The 22,500-nt window shown below is 37.8% G+C and overlaps 1 protein-coding gene across 2 annotated transcripts in view; it reads right to left on the bottom strand.

Annotated features, from left to right (window-relative positions):
- pcdh11 (protocadherin 11) overlaps window positions 1-22,500 on the bottom strand; it is a 193,138-nt gene that overhangs the window by 60,532 nt on the left and 110,106 nt on the right. Inside the window, exon 5 of one of the 2 annotated variants that reach the window (XM_058398041.1) lies at window positions 7,935-8,145. In XM_058398041.1, the coding sequence (XP_058254024.1) occupies window positions 7,935-8,145 (211 nt within the window). The remainder of the gene's footprint in view (window positions 1-7,934; window positions 8,146-22,500) is intronic. The other variant, XM_058398042.1, reaches the window with a different exon arrangement.

Genomic DNA, 22,500 nt, shown 5'->3' with positions numbered 1-22,500 from the left:
AGAGATTTACACAGCTCAGTGTAATTAAGCACTACATTCATTAATGCTAATTGCGTTTAAAAAAAAAAAAAAGGCTGAAATTAATGAAAATGTGTTTCACTGAGTACTCAGAGTGCCATCACGTTTCTTCTGTGTGGGCACAGAATCTTACATGTCCTGCTTTATTATCAGTATTAGTCTTGTAACTGCCTCAATCACAGAAAAACAAAACGAAATGGGTGTTTATGGGTGTGTAAAACTGAGACAGAGAGAGAGAGAGAGAGAGAGAGAGGGGGAGAAAGAGAGAGGGAGAGAGAGAGGGAGTTCATTAAGGTCAAACCACATTTGTGTATATTATTTGCTACAAAACTGTATGATGAGAACAAATACGCTTAGGGAAAAGTACATTAAGACTCACTTTGTAACCTTATTACTTTTAAAAAGATTTTTAAATATATGAATTGTCTGGTTAAAGGGTTGCCTTTTTGGTCATCTAAAATCCTTAACCCTCTACTGCATTCACCTGAACTTTTTGAGCAGGAAAACCTTTTCACTGATTGGTTAAATTTTTCAGTCACTCTCTTTTTCATGCTGAACATTATTTTGTTGCACTCTATCAAAGGTTCTAGAATTTTTTGCTATTCATTATTCATATTTTTGCTGACATAAAACACATGAGATACCCTACCATACCATACCATACCCTACCATACCATACCCTACCATACCATACCATACCATACCCTACCATACCATACCATACCATACCCTACCATACCATACCATACCATACCATACCCTACCATACCATACCATACCATACCATACCCTACCATACCATACCATACCATACCATACCCTACCATACCATACCATACCATACCCTACCATACCATACCATACCATACCCTACCATACCATACCATACCATACCATACCATACCATACCATACCATACCATACCATACCATACCAGGTTTAAATTAATGCATTCATTACACTATATACATGTTTCATTGGTGATATGTCGACATGTTCTGTGAGACAATGTTCATTTAGTATTTATGGAAGGATTTTCCAGTATCAGTTATTTGTAGGCTTTAAAGAGGACTGCTTTGGCTATTCCTACAGATAATAGTGAGGATGAGTAAGACCATAGACGTAACAATAGTTTCAGGAAGTGAGAAGAGGTTAGGTACAAGAGACAGGTATGTGTTTTAAGGCATGTTCAGACGATGTGTAAATTCCTACCGATAACAAAACTCTCTCTTTTCTTCCAGTGAGAGGAAGGAATTCATTTTGAAACATTTTGGAACGAACTGAAAGTATAACATTCCATTTAATAAAAAGAAAGTGCAAAAGTGAAGTTATGGAGCCATAAAGTTAAATGCAATGTGTTTATCTCTGATTCAGTAACGGAAACAAGAAAAAAAAATCAAAAGCAAGAATTCCATTGTTACATTTTTTTCTGTGAGATTCTCATAATGTTTGCAGAACAGGATTCAGTTTTCTGGAACATTCTCAGTATAGCGGTGGCACTATTGTGTGCTGCACTTGTACCAGTGTAGGAGGCTCATCAGTTCTGCTGGTGCTTTGAACCCAATTAATACAATTTCTAAACACACAAATATTAACACAATTTCAAAAATGTTAACCTTTCTCTAGCCCTTGGTCATTATGTGTTTCTGTCCACAGAACCACTGTTAGCTGGATGTTAATGGCCAATGCACTGTTTCTCAACCTAGCAGTGACACTGTGTTTATAATCTCAGTAGCACTGCCATGTCTGATCTACTCATAGCATTGCAACACCTGCTAACATGCCACTAACACGTCAGTGTCACAACTGTGCTGTGACTGTTGCACTATCCAAACAATGTCTGGTGTTGCCTTTTAACAGGTTTACCTGTTAAAGTGTCAGTGAGTAGAACTGTACTTTATTGTTTATTGTGTACTTTATTCTTTGTTGTGTATGTGTATAATCTATTCATTAGCCACACCTTCCTATTACTTCAATTATCCAATCAGCCAATTGTGTGGCTGCAGTTCTGCAGAAACAGGAAACTTTTCAGACTGGATTCACCTGATATAAAGGCTAGAGTAGCTGAAATGACCACTCTTTACATCTCAGAATGCACATCTCGAGTGCTTGGGCCACAACAGTCCAAATACAGACAAATATGTTGGGTTCCACTCGTGTCATTCAAGAACAGGTATAGTATCTGGGGGTGTAGTAGCTACAGGTTTGCTATAAAGTATTAAATCAAAGATGAATCTATTTCTGCTTGGACATTTAGTAGATGATAAGGTTAGAATTTGGTATCAGTTCATAATTGACTTGAGTGAAGACATAAGTGAAGGCTGATGATGAGGAATAAATTCTTGACACACATTGGTGCGCTTAATACTGTAGTAATTGTGCGCCATTTGCATGTCATGGAACAGAGATGTCCAATTTTATCCGCAAAGGGCTGGGGTTGCTGCAGGTTTTTATTCCAATCAAGCAAGACCTATACCTGATTCTACCTGTGTAAGCCATTGATCTTAGCTTTCTATAGACTCTGGAGGTCTGGGTTCTGCTTGGTTGGAGTGAAAACCTGCACTCACACTGAACCTTTCCGGATAAAATTGGACACCTCTGATATAGACTCAATATAGATGACTCTACAATGATGGTTAATGGAGCTTATGAAAGTAGACACTCAAGGATTTAAGAATTTGTATTTCTGTTTTTTACCTATGAGCAAGATACAGAAGAATAAAGAAACATATAAAAAGTTCCAAAAAATCCCCCAAAATGATTCTTTTTTTTTTTTTTCTCCAAACAAACGTTTCTATCTTCAAAGTAAATGGTGATATCAAACCCATTTTTGCTCTCTGAGCTGCCCGAAGTGCTTGTTCAAAATTTGAAGGCATTCTCTTCAACCGCTGGGTAAGGTTATCTCAACAGGGGTAATAACATCTCACACTGAAAACCAACATTGTCTTGACTAATTTTATATCAGACTACCGATGATAAAACAATTCATTTGTTTATGCGGATTGAAAATGTCTGATATGCCGATTTGTATTCTGCCAACAGAATAGAAAGTACTAAGTGTGTACTAAGCGGTGTAATAAGGGTAAAAAGGGTTAAAAGTTAAAAATTCATGACTTTAGTTATTAGTAGTTACTGAGTCTGAATCTGACAAATAACTTAGTCAGGCAGCCCACACTGTGTGTGGTTACAACAGGAAAAGTGCAGTAGGTAGGGAATAAAAGTATGCTCTTTACTTCATCTTGCACATCCACAGCATTAAAAGAAGTTGATTCCACACATTTTTATGAAAACAAAAAAAAATCTGTTTTTGAATATCAGTAATAATCACAATAATGTAACACTAGTGCCATCCTTAGCTATACACAATTATATTGTATTATATTATACACAGGTAATTGATTTTTTATCTCTCTAAAATGATTAATACTGTATCACTGACAGTATTTTCATATTGATGGGATCCTTTCAATCCAAGCTGATTCCACTTTTCCATGCATTTGTTTGCTCAGTTGCAATGACACGGGAGCAGGAGCAAGACTACAGAACACACACATCAGCCACAGTCACCATGGTGACAGCTATAGGCGAGATGCACTTTTTATGCATTATACTGTTTGATGTTAAGTACAAAGGTTTGGCTACAGCCTGGAGGGACGGTTCAGAATTAAAAGTGCTAATTGTTTGAGACATGCATCTCCCCCTCCGCCAGCTGTTTGAGGAACGAGAGAGGAGGTGGAGAAGAAGGAGCATCCATGCTAATTCTGCCACAGCAAATCGAGCCTTTTAGACAATCGGCCAGAGGCCACGGCACATTCGACCGCTGTGTGTGTGTGTGTGTGTGTGTGTGGTAAAGATGAGGGGAAAAAAGCACTGCTCACTGTCTGATAAAGCAATGCTGGAGGAGAGGAAGCAAAATAAATAAATAAATAAATAAAGCGGCCGTAAACTGAACAGCCTCCTCCCTCGTAAATAATGGCAACATAAACGTCATATGAACTTTATTTCAAGAGCGGGTCGGCGTAATAAAGACGCCGTTTTTAAAGAGGAGTGGAGAAATTCATTGTCATAAGAAGGCCATATCCCCTTGCTTCTCTGCGCTGGCCGTTACTCAGTAGAGAGTTGACACGCCAGACCTTGCCACACCACCACGTAGACATAAAGCCTGGGAGGTCGGGCGCTTTGTTCGCCATCACGTTTTTTTTTTTTTGCTCAGAACTCTCCTTTCTTCCTTTTTCTCTTTCTCTCCTACCATCCATATCACCCTCTGTCTCTTGTTCTCACTCTTTTCAAATTGAGACGACAAGATAAGCGATTGCCACAGCTCCGGCAGCCTGCTGCTCATTGATAAAACCATATCTAATCCGTCTCGGGCTCGCGACACCACCGATGCACTCGTCTCCCAGTCTGTCAACAGAGCACGGATCTATCTCTCCTTTTGAACTCTCAACCACAGTGTCAGGTTTTATCGGTGAACTTTTTTTTAAGTGAGAAAACGAGGAGGATGAACAAGCCGGTTGACTTCAACATCACATGTCCTGCGCTGTCAGATTCTCTGTTTCAAAGCCCTAGTGCTTAACCCCCAAACCTTATTATATATACATGACAACAACAAAAAAAAATTCTATCCAACTACTGCATGACTGCAAATAATTTGCGGGGATAAAAAGAGTGCATGATGTGTGTTTTTTTTTTTTTTTCATTTTTCAAGCAGCACTGGATTGCTCATGTTTATTCATGGTTCTGTCAGTTGGGAAGCTTTCGGGTTTCTAACATGCACAGCGGGTTCTTAACCATTGCTTTGACAATAGAGTCAATGATACATTTTTATGTACAAAAGACCAGTTTGCTTAAACGTAAGAATTATGAATTAAAAATGCTAAAAAAAGATCTACTGTTAACATATATGCCACAGTGTTTCTCTTGCATTACCTGAAAAAAAAAATAAAGTGAAGAAATACTGTACAGTTACAGTATAAAAAAATCATTATGATATATATTTTTTTATAATTAGCTTAGATTTCACAGCTGAAAGGCTGCTGAATATTATTAATCCAGGAAATATTTACAGCGTATAAGGCAGTGTAGAGGCTGTATACTTTGTTTTTCCTTTTACAGTGCATCTAAAAGACCTGATTATGCGCCGGCAGCCAGCAATATGCAGCAAAAGGTCATTATCATAGAATGTGGGCTGGTGGGACAACAGCTAATCTAAGGGAATAGATTGGTGATCATGGGTATGGAAATAGGCAGGCAGGGGGAACTGCATGAATCCATTCATCCTCACACAGACACCGCAGGTTCTGTCAGAGCTGTGCTGCAATGCAGAGATGGAAGACGAGCTCGCAAACCGCGGCCAGAGACGCTGTTGTCTCATTTACAGCCCAGGCTGAAAGGATATCTGCAGGTGTATGCCAGGCAATTTATTCCTCCCCTGTCCTGTGTTTAAAAAAGAGCTTGTGTCGCCTGTGACAACCGGAGCAATGCTATGGTAATTCACCCATATCATTGATGCGTAGGCTGGAGCGGGATGAAGAGATCTACGCTGATCACAGTCGGCCCACTGGCTTCCTGATTATGACACGGAAGCGGCAGTGGAAATCAAAGCCTCCGACACTGGCTTTTGACAGTTCCACCGTCTGATTCCAGTGGCTTTACAACACCAGATTTTGTAAAGCCCACCAGATAACTACAAGGGGGAGGAGATCTAGCGTGCTAGCACTGTGCCTTTGCCAGTCAGTCACATTAATGGCCATCCAATATATACAGCATCTCAGTGGCACGCAAATGCTAACCAGTTTTTGTGCGCCTCATTAAACCACAACGACTTGAGCAAATAAACACCCTCCCCCTGATCAAGCACTATTTGTTCAGCGCTATTACGACAAGCCATGCAGCGTCCACCAGACACGGCGTGCCTATCATCATCCAGCCAGTGACAGAGCTCTAAATCTCATCATCTGTGTGTGCGTGTGTGTGTGTGTGTGGTAGGGTTTCCATGAATATTAATTTTAACTAGTCCATTAGTAATTTAAAAGTAGCCATCTGCCAAATCTGATTCAGAACATAAGAACCAGACTTTACTAGTAGCACAGGTAAATACTACAGCAATAAACAACAGCAAAGAACACGTCAAACTGCACTTTCATTAACAGCCCTACACACGCTACAAATTGTGTTTCCAGCTTCGGTGCTTCTTTAAACTACACTATTAAAGATGAAAACAAATAAATCAGTGCAATAAACGTGCAAAAATAATAAGCTAGAGGTATGTCATCACCAGGATCCTGCGGGACTCGAGTGAAAAGTCACAGACGCAGATGGGTTTTCTCTTTCATGACAGGAGAACGTGCTTAGATAGAGTGCTCACGGGACAAAGAAAGGCCATGCTGTTTAACATCTGAACATATTGAAGTGACCTGTTTACCGCATCTGGCATTCATTCATACATTCTTTTATCTTTAGTAACTGCTTTATCTTTGCAGGGTTCTGCGGTTTAAATTATTATATGTGTAGTTCCTGGAAAACATGTCAGGAAGGTGGCTGAATTCTGTCAAATAAATAAAAAATAAATAAATAAATAAAAAAACAGTCTATAACATACTTTGATACATAAAATGACTAAAGACCTGCTTCTTCATCAAGCAATTAAATAACTTGCACTTTGTTATTTATTTAATTAATTAATTAATAATAATAATTAATAAAAAAAATAATATATAAATAAAATATCATATTAATAAAAATGATATATAAAATATAAAGTAAATAAAACAAAAATAAATAAATAAACAAATAAATAAATAAATATTGTCTTGTGTTTTTTTTTATACTGTACTAACCTCTCTAGTAGACTGATGGTCCTCTGCTAGTCTCTGAACTGGTGAACTAGCTTGAGGATTTGTTTTTGATACAGACAACAGAGCACTTCCATAAATCTCTATGGATATGTGTGTCTACCAAATACCGTAAATGTAAATATGAATGTACGGGCAGGTGGGTGTTTGTTTGATATAGACTATTATCTCGGGAGAATACTAAGATTTAAGATCATTTCTGAGATAATATAATGATAACAGCAGACTGCAAATTTAATTGATAATGTAAATATAATAAAGTCCAATAAGCTAGGGATATTTAACTCCTGTTTTAAAACTTCTTAAATAAATGTAATGAAGCATTTTATTATTAAACATGGAATGACTGCTGGATGTAAGGAACATTTTCACAATTTATTTTGTTTTTATTTTGTTAAATTTTATAAATAGTTTCTTTTTTGTGGATTTGTCTTTTTTGAGTTTATCATTGAATTTATCATTTTTGACCAGATGCTATAAATGCTATAATTTTTACAACTTTTGATTGAGATATGTGTAAAAGAAAAAGAAATGTTTCAGTCAAGTCTGCAGTTATCAGATACCACACATTTGTTTACATTTTTTGAAAATAGTAAGTTCATTAGAAAATATCACATGTAGGAACAAATCAAAATAACTGCAGGAACATGTGGGATTGGTCAGAATTTCTTCAGAACTGGTTGGGAGTGGGAATTAATCTGTACACTTATCCAGAAGAGTGATATCACTTGATAGTGATGTAATAGTGTTCCATTAAGCCAAAAGAAAATATGTCTTGATATGAAAATGAAATTTATGAAAATGACTTTTCACAGTGTAGTCTTACACCAGTGGAAGCTGTCTGTAGATCTGACTTCATCTAGTCTGAAATATTTCAAAGTACATGTAGTACATGAATAATACTGAACTGTCTTTATTTTCTGCCACAGTTTTTTTTTTTTCCACACTTCACCTCCTCAAGCTAATCAACATCCATACAGTGGTAAATATCGAACATATATCAGCCCACTCATCTGTGGAACTCTTAGTGTGTGAAGAAAAAGGACAGTAGTGGGCACTTACTAGACTCGGGGTCAGAGTTGCCATCACCCTCGGTGCGGCTGTTGGGCGATGTCTGCTCATAGTACTCATCCTGTGGGAATCCCAATGGCAGCGACTGAGTAGTGCTGGTGGCAATGGCACTGCTGCCCACCTCCTGTTCCACTGGCCCAGTAGCGTTACAGCTTTCCTGAGAACCATCCGGAAGGTGAAAGGTCACACGCCGCTGACTCTGCTAAACATACAAACACATATGCAAACAGTGTTCAGTAGAAGCAGAAGGCTGGATGCTTTGTGCTCTGAGGCAGACATTTGGAAACAGGAATAATGTTGATAATGAGTATCGCAATCCACAGCTGCACACTCTGAAGGAACATAGCTTTTTTAACCCTTATGTTCAGATCAACATATTCCGTACTTAGAATATTAAAAAAAATAATAAAACATGAAACTTTGTCTCTGACCCGTTTTCTCAGTAGGATCACAGACCTGTAATTATATTACATACAAAATGTTCAGTTCATTTGGACCTGACAGTAAAAACATGCAATTAAAATGGTCTGTGCAAATCTCAAACAAAAAAGGTGATCTTTAGTTCTTGTCACATTCCTCACCACCTGTAGACACAAAACTACCAATTGAGGACCTTCAAGAATGTGAAGGGGTTTAGTTTATTTATGCTATGAATTGATAAATGAAAACAAATTTTTGTCACAAAAATGGCAACTGAAAATCAGGACACTGTGCCAGCAAAGAAAAATAAATAAATAAATAAATAAATAAAAACCTTATTTATTTATTGTTTTTGTTTGTTTGTTTGTATTCTATTTATCTGTTTTTTTTTTTTGGCTGTTTGGACACAAACATTTTGGGAGGTGGGAAAAATTACAGGACCCTACGGACATGCTAACTAACACTACACACCTGTTGCTCCACCATGCCACTCCATTGCATAAATTCTATCAGATTATCATTTCAATGCATATTCATTTTATTTTCACAAGGGAATAAAAAAATAATCATTTTTATAACACAAACGTAAAAGCCAGGACTGCAGATCTGACACCTGAATATGGAAGTATCATTTGCCATGCGGAGAAATATTTCTTCATCATTTTGTTTTATTCATGCATGGTACAGATACTCGAGCCAGATAACATAATGTACTGTGAATGAAGCATGTGGAATGCATTAAGCAATATCATAAAAATAAATCTGTAGCCATATAGAATATTAGGTATATAATTACAAAAAAAAAAAAAAAAAAAAACACTGTATGCATTTCCCAGCCATAGATGCTAGACGACTAGATACAATCTTCCCCACAGTGCTACAAAGTTGAAAGCACACAATGGTATAGAACGTGTTTCTCTTCACTGGAACTAACATGACCAAGTCTGTTCCAGCCTGGACAGGGCCCTATGCAAGAAGTGAGCTACATGATTTGTCAAGGTTGGAGTGGAAGATCTCAAGTGTCATGCATAGAGCACTGACCTCAACCCCACTGAACACCTTTGTGATGTCAGTCTGGAAAACTGACTGCACTGGCATGATCTGGAAAACCGACTGCACCCCAGACCTCCTCACATCAGTACCTGACCTCCCTAATGCTCTTGCTATTGAATGATCACAAATCACCACAGCCAGGCTCCAAAATCGAATGGAAAGTCTTCCCTGAAGTTATTATGGAGGTTATTACAGTGTAACAGCAAATGGAGGACTACTGGAATCTGGAATGGGATGATTATAAAACACATATGCAGTAAATCTGATGGTTAGATGTTTTTTGGCCATCAGTCTTTACTAGACCATCAGACTTTACTAATGGCCCTGTTGCTGAATGGACACATATCTACAGCCACATTCTAAAATCTAATAATCTCATGAAAAGCCTTCGCAGAAGAGGGAATTTTATAATAACAGCAAAGGGTAAAAAAATAAATCTGAAATGTTATGTTCAAGAAGCACCTTTGGGTGTCATAATCAGGTTTAAACAAACTTTTATACTGATCCATTTTCAGGAATTCTAATGTTTTTCATATCTGTGCAACTGTCTTTTTTTAATTGTGTGAATGCAACTGACCCTTTTAGTTTGTTCAATCCATTCTTGTGCGTCAATTTAACCAATGATAACCAATGAAAATTGCTCTTTACTTTACAGTAGTAAGTCCGCAATGAAAAAAAATACACTTGTTTTTGCTTCATGATTTTGGAGTAGATTTTTTCAAATGGTCTTTTTGGAATGTGAATATTAAGTTGAACATTTTGTAGAAGAGTGCAGCTACTGTACTGAGAACAATGATTAGTGAATTGTGCTTAAAGTAGCAGAAGGGAAACAGACACATGGTGCAATTCTTCTAATTCCCTTCACAACTGAAATCTTGAAAGTATTATATTTTAATGTTTTTGTATTTCATTTTAATGGTTCACTTTATAATCTTGAGCCCAGTGCTGGCAACTTTTAGTAAAAAATTGGTACTATTACTCGCTCTGCATTTGCTCTGGCATGCATCTGATAAAGTCTGAATTGCCTAGGTCAGAGATTAACCGCAAACTGCGCCAAGCTCAATGTTGTTACCACTGTAGTAGTGAAGACCAGATTTTGGCCAGCATAGTGTAAAACACAATCTCTGGCAAGGCAGTTGTTGGCCAGGATAATCAGCCTGGCAACCACTATTAGGGAAGTTTCTCAGTCCAAGCTGAAGATTACAACTCATGAAAACTCATAATCACTCACAAAAGCATGAAACCAAAGCAGTAACGGCACACCAAAGCTCACTGCTCTACACCATAAGCTGCAGCTTTTGTGACTAGATTGAGTGCTTTGTGTATTGCTCAGGTAAACACAAACAAAATAAAAAATAATGCAGTACTTATGGTAGTAATGTCTGTTTTATATTAAGAAAAAAACAAAATAAAACAAAAACATAGTTTCAAGAAAATACAATAATAATAATAATAATAATAATAATAATAATAATAATAATAATAATAATAATAATAATAATATACTTATTATTATTATTATTATTATTATTATTGTTATTATTATTGGGGACAATGGGGCTTCCTTTTGTTGTTTTAATTATCATAATTACATATTTTGGCTTTAAAATCTCCAAATTATGTATTAATTAACACAAGCAAAAAGCAAAACAGTTATTTGCTTTGATTGAAAGTTGCAATCCTTCACCAAGCCTGTTAGTAAATAATTTTTCATGCTTTTTTTTGTGTGTGTGTCTGTGTGTGTGTGTGTGTGTGTGTGTGTGTGTGTGTATTAGTGCATGTGTGCGTGTGTGTATTCGAAATTGCATGAATACAAATAGAAGAGAAGCAGTATTAAAACCTACTAAACTAAATCCTAAAAATCTGACAAAATCAGAATTTAATTAATGACACCAATGTGTTGCGCATCCTCTGTTTATTTAAATCATTGAGATAAATTTAAGATAAAGTCCAAATTTGAAATATAACTAATATTGCTTTTAATTGTAAAGAGATGGCCTGGAACAAAATCCGATAAACAATAATTAATTGACATATATTGTTGAGCGCACATGTACACAAGTAACTGCAGTTTGCAACTCTGATGAAGAATTACATAAAATATCATCTATTTAAAAAATATTCAGTCGTCCAGGTTTTGAAATGTCCTGAAATAGTAAATCAAGTGACCTGATTTATATTCTTTATCAGTTCTACTGAATGGGATATTCACCAGATTTTAAACATGTGTGTGATTCAAACCTATGATGTTATTATGTTTGAAGGTTGGGATTGAAATGAGCATCTAAACAGAACAGGAAAAAGATCATACAGGTTTGTCATGCTCTGTAGAAGAGACGTGTAGTAAAAGCAGTTAAACGCTGTATTGTTGTCATCTCCTCTTTTGGATGCTGAGTGTTTAATTGATAGAGATTGCCCACTGCCATGCAAAATGGTGAATCTTTTGCACTAGGCTCCACCGCTTTCGACCCAGTGGCCCAATTTAGAGGAAGGAGAAGGATGTGGATCAAGTGGCCTTAACCAGACGGGTCCACAAGCGTTATAAGGATTTTCTCGTTCAAAGAAGGAGCACTTCTGTCTCTCTGGGGACTTAGCTGCAGAGGTTTGAATGGATGACCTTTTTACAGACAGTCAATTTGTTGGAAGTAAGAAAACAGCCAAAGGCAAGCACAGCTTTGCTTGATTCTTTATGAAACAGAACTAACTGGATATTCTCTCTCTCTCTCTCTCTCTTTTTCCCTCTCTCTCTTTCTCTCTCCCATTGCGTTTGCATTAGTCTGAAAGCCTGAAAAGACCCATTTGTTTCCCTTTTCATTTGCAGCTCTTGGATGACTTCCTGTAACATTGTTAGAATAAGAATAAAAGTGACGTACATCCTCATATTTCTTACCAGAAATTTGTGCCGATGAAAAAGCAATGATGCTGAGAAATGCGTTTGTGTTTATTCTTAGGAACCGTTTGTCTGTGAGGAAGAAACAATGGTTTGTATTTGAAAGTGATGGTTTTTTGCTTGGCTAGTAGTTTTTTTTTTTTTTTTCAATAACAACCATTAATAAATAACTTGCTAAACAGTAAACCTCAAACAGTTTTTGGTAGTTGGCAAAAAATATATATATATCTTGGTAAAAATTAAACAACACAAAAAAAAAATATCCACATAGATTAATTGTTTCTTTCCTTTCCTTTTTTTCCAGATGAATTTGAAAAACGTTTCTAGTCACAGGTCTATAAGAAACTAAGGGAATATAAAAAGGACGATAAATCAAGCTTTATTAAAATATTTTTTTCTTGTTTAAAGTTATTATTGTTTTGTGAGGTTAAATAAAAAAAAAAAAACAACAACAATAACAAAATAAAAAAAGTGTCTTGGCATAAAAGCAGGCTGCTTGCTGCCAAAACCACAGATCTCCAAACAGCTTACCGGTTCATTTACGAACTATCGGTGGATTGACTAAAGTAAATCCTTACAACTGGCAAGATGAATGCTGAATTGCGTTATTGGGTGTGCAATAGACACTGATATCGCCACCTCCGAAATTCATTCACAAGCCAAGAGACAGAAATCTCCCACTGTACTAATGGATTATGCTTTAAAGGGATCTTAGATAGACTTATCGGCTAAGATTGCCTCAACTCTGAGCACTCAATTCAATTCATTTCATTCAAGCTATCATTATACTCTCTCTCGTTCTGACAATATCATAAACACTAATCTCATTTTGCATTTAGAAACTCCCTGGGTGGGGTGGTGGTGGTGGTTGTGGAAGGGTGTAAGATGTAATGAGATTGGAATTAAAATCGGAAGAGCAATGAGCAATTCTACCCCCTATAGCCTGGAACCTTTCCTTAAAAGACCAGATCGAAGTTGCACTGTCAGAGTACACAATGCTGTTCTCCTGACCTGAGACCTCACTGCTGGGTGATGTTCAGTCTGCTTTATCGCTGATCTGTGCTGACAGAACAACAGGACGCTGACGTGGAATTATGCACTCTGTAATTTAGAGCCTGAGCAGCTTTGCTCCACCAGATGTGGTGTCATTTATTAAGGGGTCTGACTGGAAATATAGTCAGAGATAAACAAAGAACTGAGGAACGTTTCAGAGATGGACTGCTGGTGTCGGTATTATCACAAACAACGAACAAGTATGAATGAGTACTTCTTTAAATTGCCAAAAAACTGACAATATTTTTTTTTACTGAAATAATTTGTATACATAAAGCGGCTTGTCACTTTGGCACAGCATGTAGCATTGCTGCCTCAAGCTCCAGGGATTTTTTTTTTTGGTATTTGTCATATACCATAACTATAAACAATATGATATGTGGTTGAAATGCGTTTTGACTGCCCATGACAGAAAAAAAAGGATAAAATAAAATGTAAAAAACAGTATTACACAAACAAATACTTTAATGTATATTTACAATAAAGTAGAAATAGAATTATCTGTACAAGCAAAGAGAAAAAAAATACAGTATAGGTGGCAGAACAGTATGACTACTGTGAATAAAGTGCAGATGTGTACAACTGTGTGCAATTAGAATAGTAGTCCAGTAGAATTTCCCATTCTTTGCCATAGTCATCTATTCTTCTGCATTGGCAATCTTCGACGAAAAAAGGAACTGCTTTAAGTTTAAACCTGGTTGAGCTTAAAATATCTGAAATATCAGGGTTCTCCAGTTTCCTCCCTTTTCCTAAATCATACTGTAGGTGTATCAGCTACTGTAAATTGCTCCTAGGTATAATCGGGTGTGTAAATGTGTATGAATCGTTTAAGTTAAGTAGCCTTTATTTGTTTCATTTAATATACATTACTGCACAGTAAAATTCTTTCTTCACGTATCCCCTCCTTGGAGGGTTGGGGGCCTTGCTCAGGGGCAGCTTGGTGGTGCTGGGTCTTGAAACCCAATCAACAACCTAGAGCTTAACCACTTGAGCTACCATCACCCCATCACTAGCAAAGCTCACACAAATAAGTTGAACTCATCAATGTTCCTCTCCACGGAAATCTTTATTGAAAAGGTGCACGAAACCTCGGACTATTGTGGTTCTAAACCATGCTTTTAATCCCAGGTAGAGGAACGTTTCTCACTTTGCACATTGCAGTGCCAAATGTGTATCAAGCGAAGCGATGCAATGTTAGAATGAAACGGTTAGATGCTTAGCAACAGCCACACAATCAGATATCGAATAGTACATGTCTCATATCACAGGCTTTGTAAAGCCACAGAAACTCTGTGTGTTCCATAAACAGTAGTTACAGGGTTTGAGGGAAAAAAATAAAAAAAAATTATGTCAAATGCTGACTAAAAACATGTCAATTAGAGAGAAGAGGAGACAGTTTTACTTTTACAGTTATGCTCAGAAAAGTCTGTTCACGACAAACTGGATGGTGCAGTCGAAAATAAATGAGTATCTAAGGAATTAACTGAAAAATTTGCAGGAATCTGGATATCAACAAACACCTGGTCAAGTATATGGCAACTTAAAAAGGGAACTAAAAAGATTACAAAGCTGTGAAAGAAAACAATGGCAGTTTATATGAAGAAAACCTGTCCTTTTTTTCCAGACACAATTCTTAAAGATCGACCAAGTGTCAAGCCTTTTTTTCTCAGTGTGAAACAAGATTTTTTTAACGTTTACACTGTTTCACTGTATTTATCCAATAATGCTTGCATCATTCCAATCGAATATTCATGAATTTAGAATAATCATGCACTGTTAGTCTATTTGTTTCTTGTTTTTAATACAAGTCACTTTTTATGACCCGTATCTCATATTAATAGCAAAATCCTAAGACAGATGTTCTTTACATGTCTCAAGCAAAATACCGCTTCATAAAGAGTCAAAACTGTGTGAATTCACCGAGCTGCTTAATCCACTGATTACGTGTTGCGAATCTGTTACCAGCTTTAAATGTCAATATACTTTCCAATGTGAAATCTAGAAAGTCCTAGAAATTCTTTGCTCACTTTCCGTACGATCCATGCTCATACACTGCCTTGCATTTTCCGTTGCTGTTTATTAAACCTGAATATTTTTAAGCGAAATCCTCTTGTGGCCTAGAGTTTGAACAAACATCTACCATCTCATTAGAAGGGTTAAGGTGCGTATGTAGGGCATTAACTTATGCCAGAAATCCATAGTGCAAACACAAGCTGCTCAAGGAGATATCCAGACCAAACAAAGCCTGTCTAACCAGATAAAAACATTGCCATCAAAAGTATGTGCATAGAGATAAAGGGGAGGAGCAAGCCAAGTTTTGTACTGAGTCAGCTACTGCCAAATGCTCCTTGCTAGTGGCGACCCAGGCGCTGTGCAGATGGAGCCAGATTGGCCGGTGAGCGGATTATGTGCTCCTTATATTAATGTAGAGAGAGAGAGAAAGATAGAGAGAGCAAGAGAGAGAGAGAGGAAGAACATCAGCGACCTGCACCAGAGTAAGTTGCGGATCAGTGCTTCGCGACGTCCTCTATTCCTAGCAAAGTCAAAACGTCAGTGTTATTCAAAAAATAAATAAAAAATCCCAATTTCCATATGAGATGGCAAGCGCAGCCTGTCCAGCCTCATTCTGAGTGACAAACAGCAGCAGCTTAGGAGCAGATCACCAGAGACCGGCTGGCTGGCTGAAGACCCATCCTTGGGGCTGAATTGAGCTGTGAAAAATCTATTTAACTGAAAAGGCTAATTCACAGTCAATTGTTTAAAATAAGACTGGAAGCAGGAAAAAAAGAGCAAGATCGTGATTATCTCATTTGCCTTATCTGCATGCGAGCGCATCAGATAACAGAAATTATACATTTTGGGCCATCACGTTTTTTTAGAGACAGAAATGATTTTGCTGGTAGATAACAAACAAACGTAGCCTCACTTTGGCCTCGGTTTTGATCTTGTTTATAAGTTATGTTTTATTCATTCTAATTCTAATACTGCGTAGCCGTATAACAATAATACAGAAAAATGTAATTTCCCATTCTTTGCCATAGTCATCTATTCTTCTGCATTTCAAAATTGACAATCTTCTACGAAAAAAGGAACTGCTTTAAGTTAAAACCTGGTTGAGCTTAAAATATCTGAATTATTCATAGCTACCTTACAACTGTTTTTAAGCCCTTTAACCTCATAGAAGAAGCAGGGATACGGTTTTGCACCTCGTCTCAGCTTTTCTCTATTTAAATGTGTCAGGAGGAGAAAAAAAAGTAATTCACTTACTCAGTTTTGTGCAGCCTTAGGTCCAAAGAAGCTGCAGAAGTAAACTGTTAATACAGCACAAACACCGGGAGGACGCGCAAAGTATTTCTCAGCTTCCCAAATTTAGTGGACTTTCTCAACTCTTCTGGTTTCATTTTTTTTTTCCCTTGTCGAATATGAGGTCATTATCAGTTTGAATTTGTTGTGCAGCTTTAATTTTCTCCCATGAATAGGAAATGAGAGGATAACTAATATGAGTGTGCTCATGCAGAGTGACCCTGACTACTGCTCTGCCTTTCGCCTCCATGGAAAGCAGACAGGGCTGATCTCCAACTGTGGAGCACCGTGAAATAGCATTACGGTTAATTTTCTCGTTTGGTGCTTTTTCGAAAGCCAGCAAGACACCAAACAGGCGTCTTTCCAGATCCATGCATGGAGCTACTCAGCTGAAAAAACATATGTGGACTGTACTTTTTTCCTTTTTTTGTGGCGTGTATTTTTTTTTTTATCTCTTTTTTATTCTTTGCCTTCCCCTAATAGAACTGAACACCTAAGACCTAAATGTCCTCAACAGCACACAAATCCTAGTTTCTTTGAAGCCAGTTGTTATTTTAGGCACTTGCAGATACTGACGTTTATCTTTCTTAGCCTGAATTCCAGCTCCTGACTCAGCAGACAGGGGAGTAAAGTGCAATACTAGACCCATCTGCAATATGAGGAAAATCTGTATGCTACAGTATATATACCTTCATATAGTGTCACATAGAGGTGTATAATAAATAACCTGCGGGAACAAAGATCAGATGTCAGCGAAGGACTTGTAAGCAATAGGCTCTTATTTGTGAATGTAAAAACGGTCCCTTTTTTTTTTTTTGCTAGTTGTGCCACAGGCTGAGTGAGAAATCAAATGTCGAGAACAAATGTAAGTGCTGAAAATGGTTTCGTGCCAGGACAAAAGCAACAGGTTACAGATGGAGCCTCTGTTTATTTTTAACCTTTAATTTCCGTTCAGGTCAGAATGATGCTTTTTATTTGTTTATTTATTTATTTATTTATTTTTAGTAACATTAACATGTTTTCTTTACCAAATTGCCTGGCTCTGCTTCTCAAATTAAAATGAAAATCATATTCAAAGCTGCGTTTTAATCGTTTTGACCTGAGCATGACAAGATGAAACCGTCCCTTTAAATGTGGAACGTGTGTTCAGATCACAAGGGTTAAAACACACAATGTTTAACAGATTTAAAGCTGACGCGAGCTGAACCTTGAGAGCAACATAATTAACTAAATGCCTGAGATTAGAGATCACTCTAATCATAACTTAGATGAACGTTTGACACCACGTTAGCGCTTCGTGATAATGAAAAGATGAGCCGGTCTGTGCTGGAACAAGCACTTCAGAGACTGAAAAGACAATCTCAGCAGTGCTTAAGGCCTCTTCCCCCTGATGGAGCACACTGAGTCACAATGCATTTGCAAGTGACATTTGCTTAAAGTAAATGCCTTTTGATGGAACAGAAATCAGAAAATTGCTCATTAAAGCTAGGATAAGCCTTCGTGGCCTTACAGGGGAAAGGATATGGAAAAGAACTGTCACTTCATTAAGCATCATGGGGCTAAAGCATAGAAGTCATTAGCTAGTCTGGCTAGTGCCACATTCACATTACAAACTGATAGTGACAGGTGAGAACGAGATTTTTTTTCTCTTTTTTTCAAGAAAGGTCATTGACCTGGAGAGCTGAACTAAAATACATGATAAAAGCAAAAGCTAAGGTGAGAGCTTAAGGCTACACTATTGCTACATTCTTGAAAACCTGCATAGCAAAAGGAGGAAGGTCATGCTGCAATTAACCTCTTGTCCAGAGACTGCAGAAGACTTCCTGGAACAAAGACTATTATACACATGCTTTAAGATTTGACCAAGATTGCGTTAAATGCTAAGACATACTCTATTGACAGTAAGAGAAACAGATGGAGAAGCATAGGTGGATAAATGGAAAGATGTTTGCATTGCTTTTGACATGATTGTGTATTGATTTTTCTACAAGACGTGTCACCCAGCTGTGATTACGGCATTAGTACTCTGACATATCCCTGTAGTGGAATACACAATGACACCGTGTGATAGGCAGCCCCTAACACGCTGATGAAGCCGTCAGAGAGCAGCGCATATCCAGTGGATGATCAAAAAAAAAAAAAAAAGCGTGACATGGCTCTAAATGGGGAACACAAAGTGACTATTTGTATTTGGAACAAATAGCTTTGTCTCTTGAGGGACTGTATAATTACTCTAAGAGAGAGAGAGAGTTGAGAGAGAGTTGAGAGAGAGATGTGTTTAATTATTAATCATTGATTTTGTGCTTGCATTCTGTAGATAATTCTCAAATAGCTCTCATCAAAAGGAATATGATGGAGCAGGAGTGGCAGTTACTGCAGGACGACGTGCAAGACACTTATGGCTTTTGAGCCGCCGGTGTATGGGAGGCGAAATATTCATGTCAACAAATCAACAAATCACTCGAGGAGCTCAGAGGCCAGCCAGGAACATGTAGGAGAGCAAGGCACTAACAAAGCGCACAGGATGCACTGAATGATGTGGCCTGTCAGGTCTACAAGGATACAGATGGCACTGTTAGGCGAAGCTCCACGTCATGTCCAACCGGGGTGGCTAAAATGCGGCCCTTCAAATGCCAACGGCATAATTACCTCTGTCATGGAAAACAACGGAGATTCATCAGGCTGATCAAATATTTAAGCAGAGACCGCAGGTCTGGTCATTTATAAGAGACATACATTTCAGTAGTGACGGTAGCGCCTCTGGCAAAGCCCACTGGATGGTAAATGTTTCCACAAAACTTTCATATCCAGTGAATTATGAAACACTAAGGTTTAATATGTGCCTCAAGACCTTAAACCACTACAGCTGAACTTTATAAAAATAATAAGAGTAGCACCAATAAACAACATGATGATATGCTGAACAGATTTCCCCATAACCAGGTTCGTTGAAGAATTACGTGAGGTTCAGGAACCTGCTCTATCGAATAAAGGCAAAAATACAACCTATTTGCTATACAATTAATTTGATCTGTTCAGAGAGCCTTGGCTTTGTGTGTCCAGAGGGAAAATGTAAGCCTCTGTAAATGCCGAGCATCAATAAGCTGTCGGTAGGGCAGAACGGCTTTCTCTGCCACCTCTTCATCGTGACACAGATTGGATTGGCTCATCAGCAGCCACTAAGCCATCTCTGCTTCTGGATTTACAGCCCTTGAGTGATGTGGTTTCTGGAGTAGGCAAACGACAAAGCATCTCAAAGTAAAAAAAATAAAAAAAGCGAACAAAATAATTAGCTCATTAGGCAAAAAAGTGTGCTCTTGATGCATTGCCTTGTTCGCACAGGAGACACATGTTATCATAAGCTTCAACCTCATGTTAACAGGGTGAGCAAATTTAACCTTGAGCGGCATTACGTCCCCCAGTTCGATCCTCAGCTTGGGTTACTGTCTGCGTGGGGTTTTGTATGATCTCTATGTGTCCATGTGGGTTTCCTCCAGGCTCTCAGGTTTCCTCTTACCTTGGAAAAACATTTAGTAGGTCAACTGATTATCTACCTATTGCTATATACCTAGATATACACAACTGTATGTGGGATCATAAGCCATCCCATCCAGGCTGTATTGCATTGGATGCATCTTGCCGTGTTCCCAGAATAGGATCTGGATCCACTGTAGATCTGACCATGATACAAATAATTATGGAGGATGAGTGAATTGCAAAAAGTTTAACCTCACTAACCATTGGCTTTCTGAGAAATTGGCACAAAAAAGATAAAGGTTCTGGTTATACTGTAGAATAAAATCCATACAAAATGTAAGGCCTGTCAGCGATTAAAAAAAGATTCATTTTTTGGACCATTTTTCCCTAGAAATGAGGAAGGTAGTCTGAAGATCTGTGAAAAAAATCAAGCCAGAGGGAAGAAAACGAAAAATTAATCGGAGCTCTCTGTATTGGGCCAAGTTACGCATGATTCAGTGTTGTATATTAGATGTTTAAAGAATGGGTCAGTGACCCTGGTCTATCCGCAGTGGCTCCTCAGACCAGTGCTGTCAAAGCCCTGCAAGAGAAATGTGGAGACAAGTGCATTTGTTGGCGGAGCACATCAAAGCGCCGCTGCATGTCTCAGTGAGCCACAGCACAGAGGCACGAACCAGACCTTTGATCATCTCCAGCTTTCTGATCATTAAAATATCGGATGAATAATTGATTAAAAACAGCAGGGCTTATTGTGTTGTGTCTCTAGATCCCAATTTATTTCAACCTTGAGAAGGATTTTTTTCTTCTCCTTCAAATGAATAAAGATACAAAGATATAAAGATGTATCTCGAATTGGTGTTCTTGATGCAGTTGTGCTTTGTGTAGTAATATTTGTTTTTTGTGTGACATCACATTAACCTTGAGCATTTAGAGCTTATTAAAAGTGCGAGGGAGGATGGGTTGGTTTGCATTTTAAAATGATAATGATTTTTTTTTTATTATTATTATGATTTTTTTCAGTAATCACAAAGAGCAGAGAGGAAGGGTCTACCAGGGTCATTCCTCACCAAGGGGTCTCATGCAGAGAAAGTTTTGTACACACAAATTTACAAATATACAAATATAAGCTAGGTTTTATTATTCCTGGAGGCTGGGGTTAGAATCTAAGGGTCAGAACATGCTCCTGAGATTTCATGCTATATTGAAGGAAAGTAATAGCAAATATATGATACCAAATAGGAACCATAAAGAAGGAGCAAATTATTCCAGCTAGATTATGTGATTTTTTTATTTTTTATTTTCACACTGAATTGCAATAATGTAAAATGGGCACAACCTATTGTTCTGGGGCAGCTTGTGCTGTATTACTTTCCTAAAGTCATGTCACTGTGCATGGTTCATGCACAGACCTTAACTGTGAAGAAGCTCAGAGATAAAGAACTAATGTTACAATTCTTATTCTATTTGGCTTGGATCAGATTTGGTTTAAAAAAAAAATCTTTATACTTCATAATGCATATAATGTGTCTTTTTTTTTTTTTTACTGTCATTTTATTAGATTTTGTTTAGTACATTTCAACTAGCATTATGATCCATGTCTCCATGACTGACATGAAAACCCCACTAAAACATTTTGGGAGTTGAGAGTTGTGACAATTTCCTAGTACATTATGAGTCTCTGATGTTTATTGAACACCATTTTACCCTCAGCAGCACATAAAAACTGTTATTATAGGTTGTGCTGATTACATACTTCGAGCAATCAACAATCACTTTGCCTCTGTCATGATCAGTAATATCAAGGCAGCTACAACAACAGAAAAAGCACTGCTGAAATAATTTAAGTTAGAGAACACAACACCTTTAGAAAATGAAATTCATGCATTCAGCTTTATTAACTGACATTAGCATGTGGGTGAAATCTAAACACATTCTAAAAATATCAATAATGCAATGAAGAAAAAAGGATACACTGGATATATTACTAGGTTTAGTAGGTTAACTTTGCACCCACTCACTCACTCACTCACTCACTCGTCCACCCATTCACTTCCACACTCACCCACCCACTCACCCACCCACCCACTCACTCATTCACTCACTCACTCACCCACCCACCCACACACTCACTCACTCGTCCACCCATTCACTTCCACACTCACCCACCCACTCACCCACCCACCCACCCACTCACTCACTCACTCGTCCACCTATTCACTTCCACACTCACTCACCCACCCACCCACACACTCACTCACTCACTCACTCACTCACCCACCCACCCACCCACCCACCCACTCCCTCACTCGCTCACCCACTCACCCACCCACTCACTCACTCACTCACTCGTCCACCCATTCA

This window comes from Hemibagrus wyckioides, linkage group LG08, assembly GCF_019097595.1.
Source record: "Hemibagrus wyckioides isolate EC202008001 linkage group LG08, SWU_Hwy_1.0, whole genome shotgun sequence".
Classification (NCBI taxonomy): Eukaryota; Metazoa; Chordata; class Actinopteri; order Siluriformes; family Bagridae; genus Hemibagrus; species Hemibagrus wyckioides.
The sequence above is the reverse complement of the archived record's forward strand: the minus strand, read 5'-3'. Positions and strand labels throughout refer to the sequence as shown.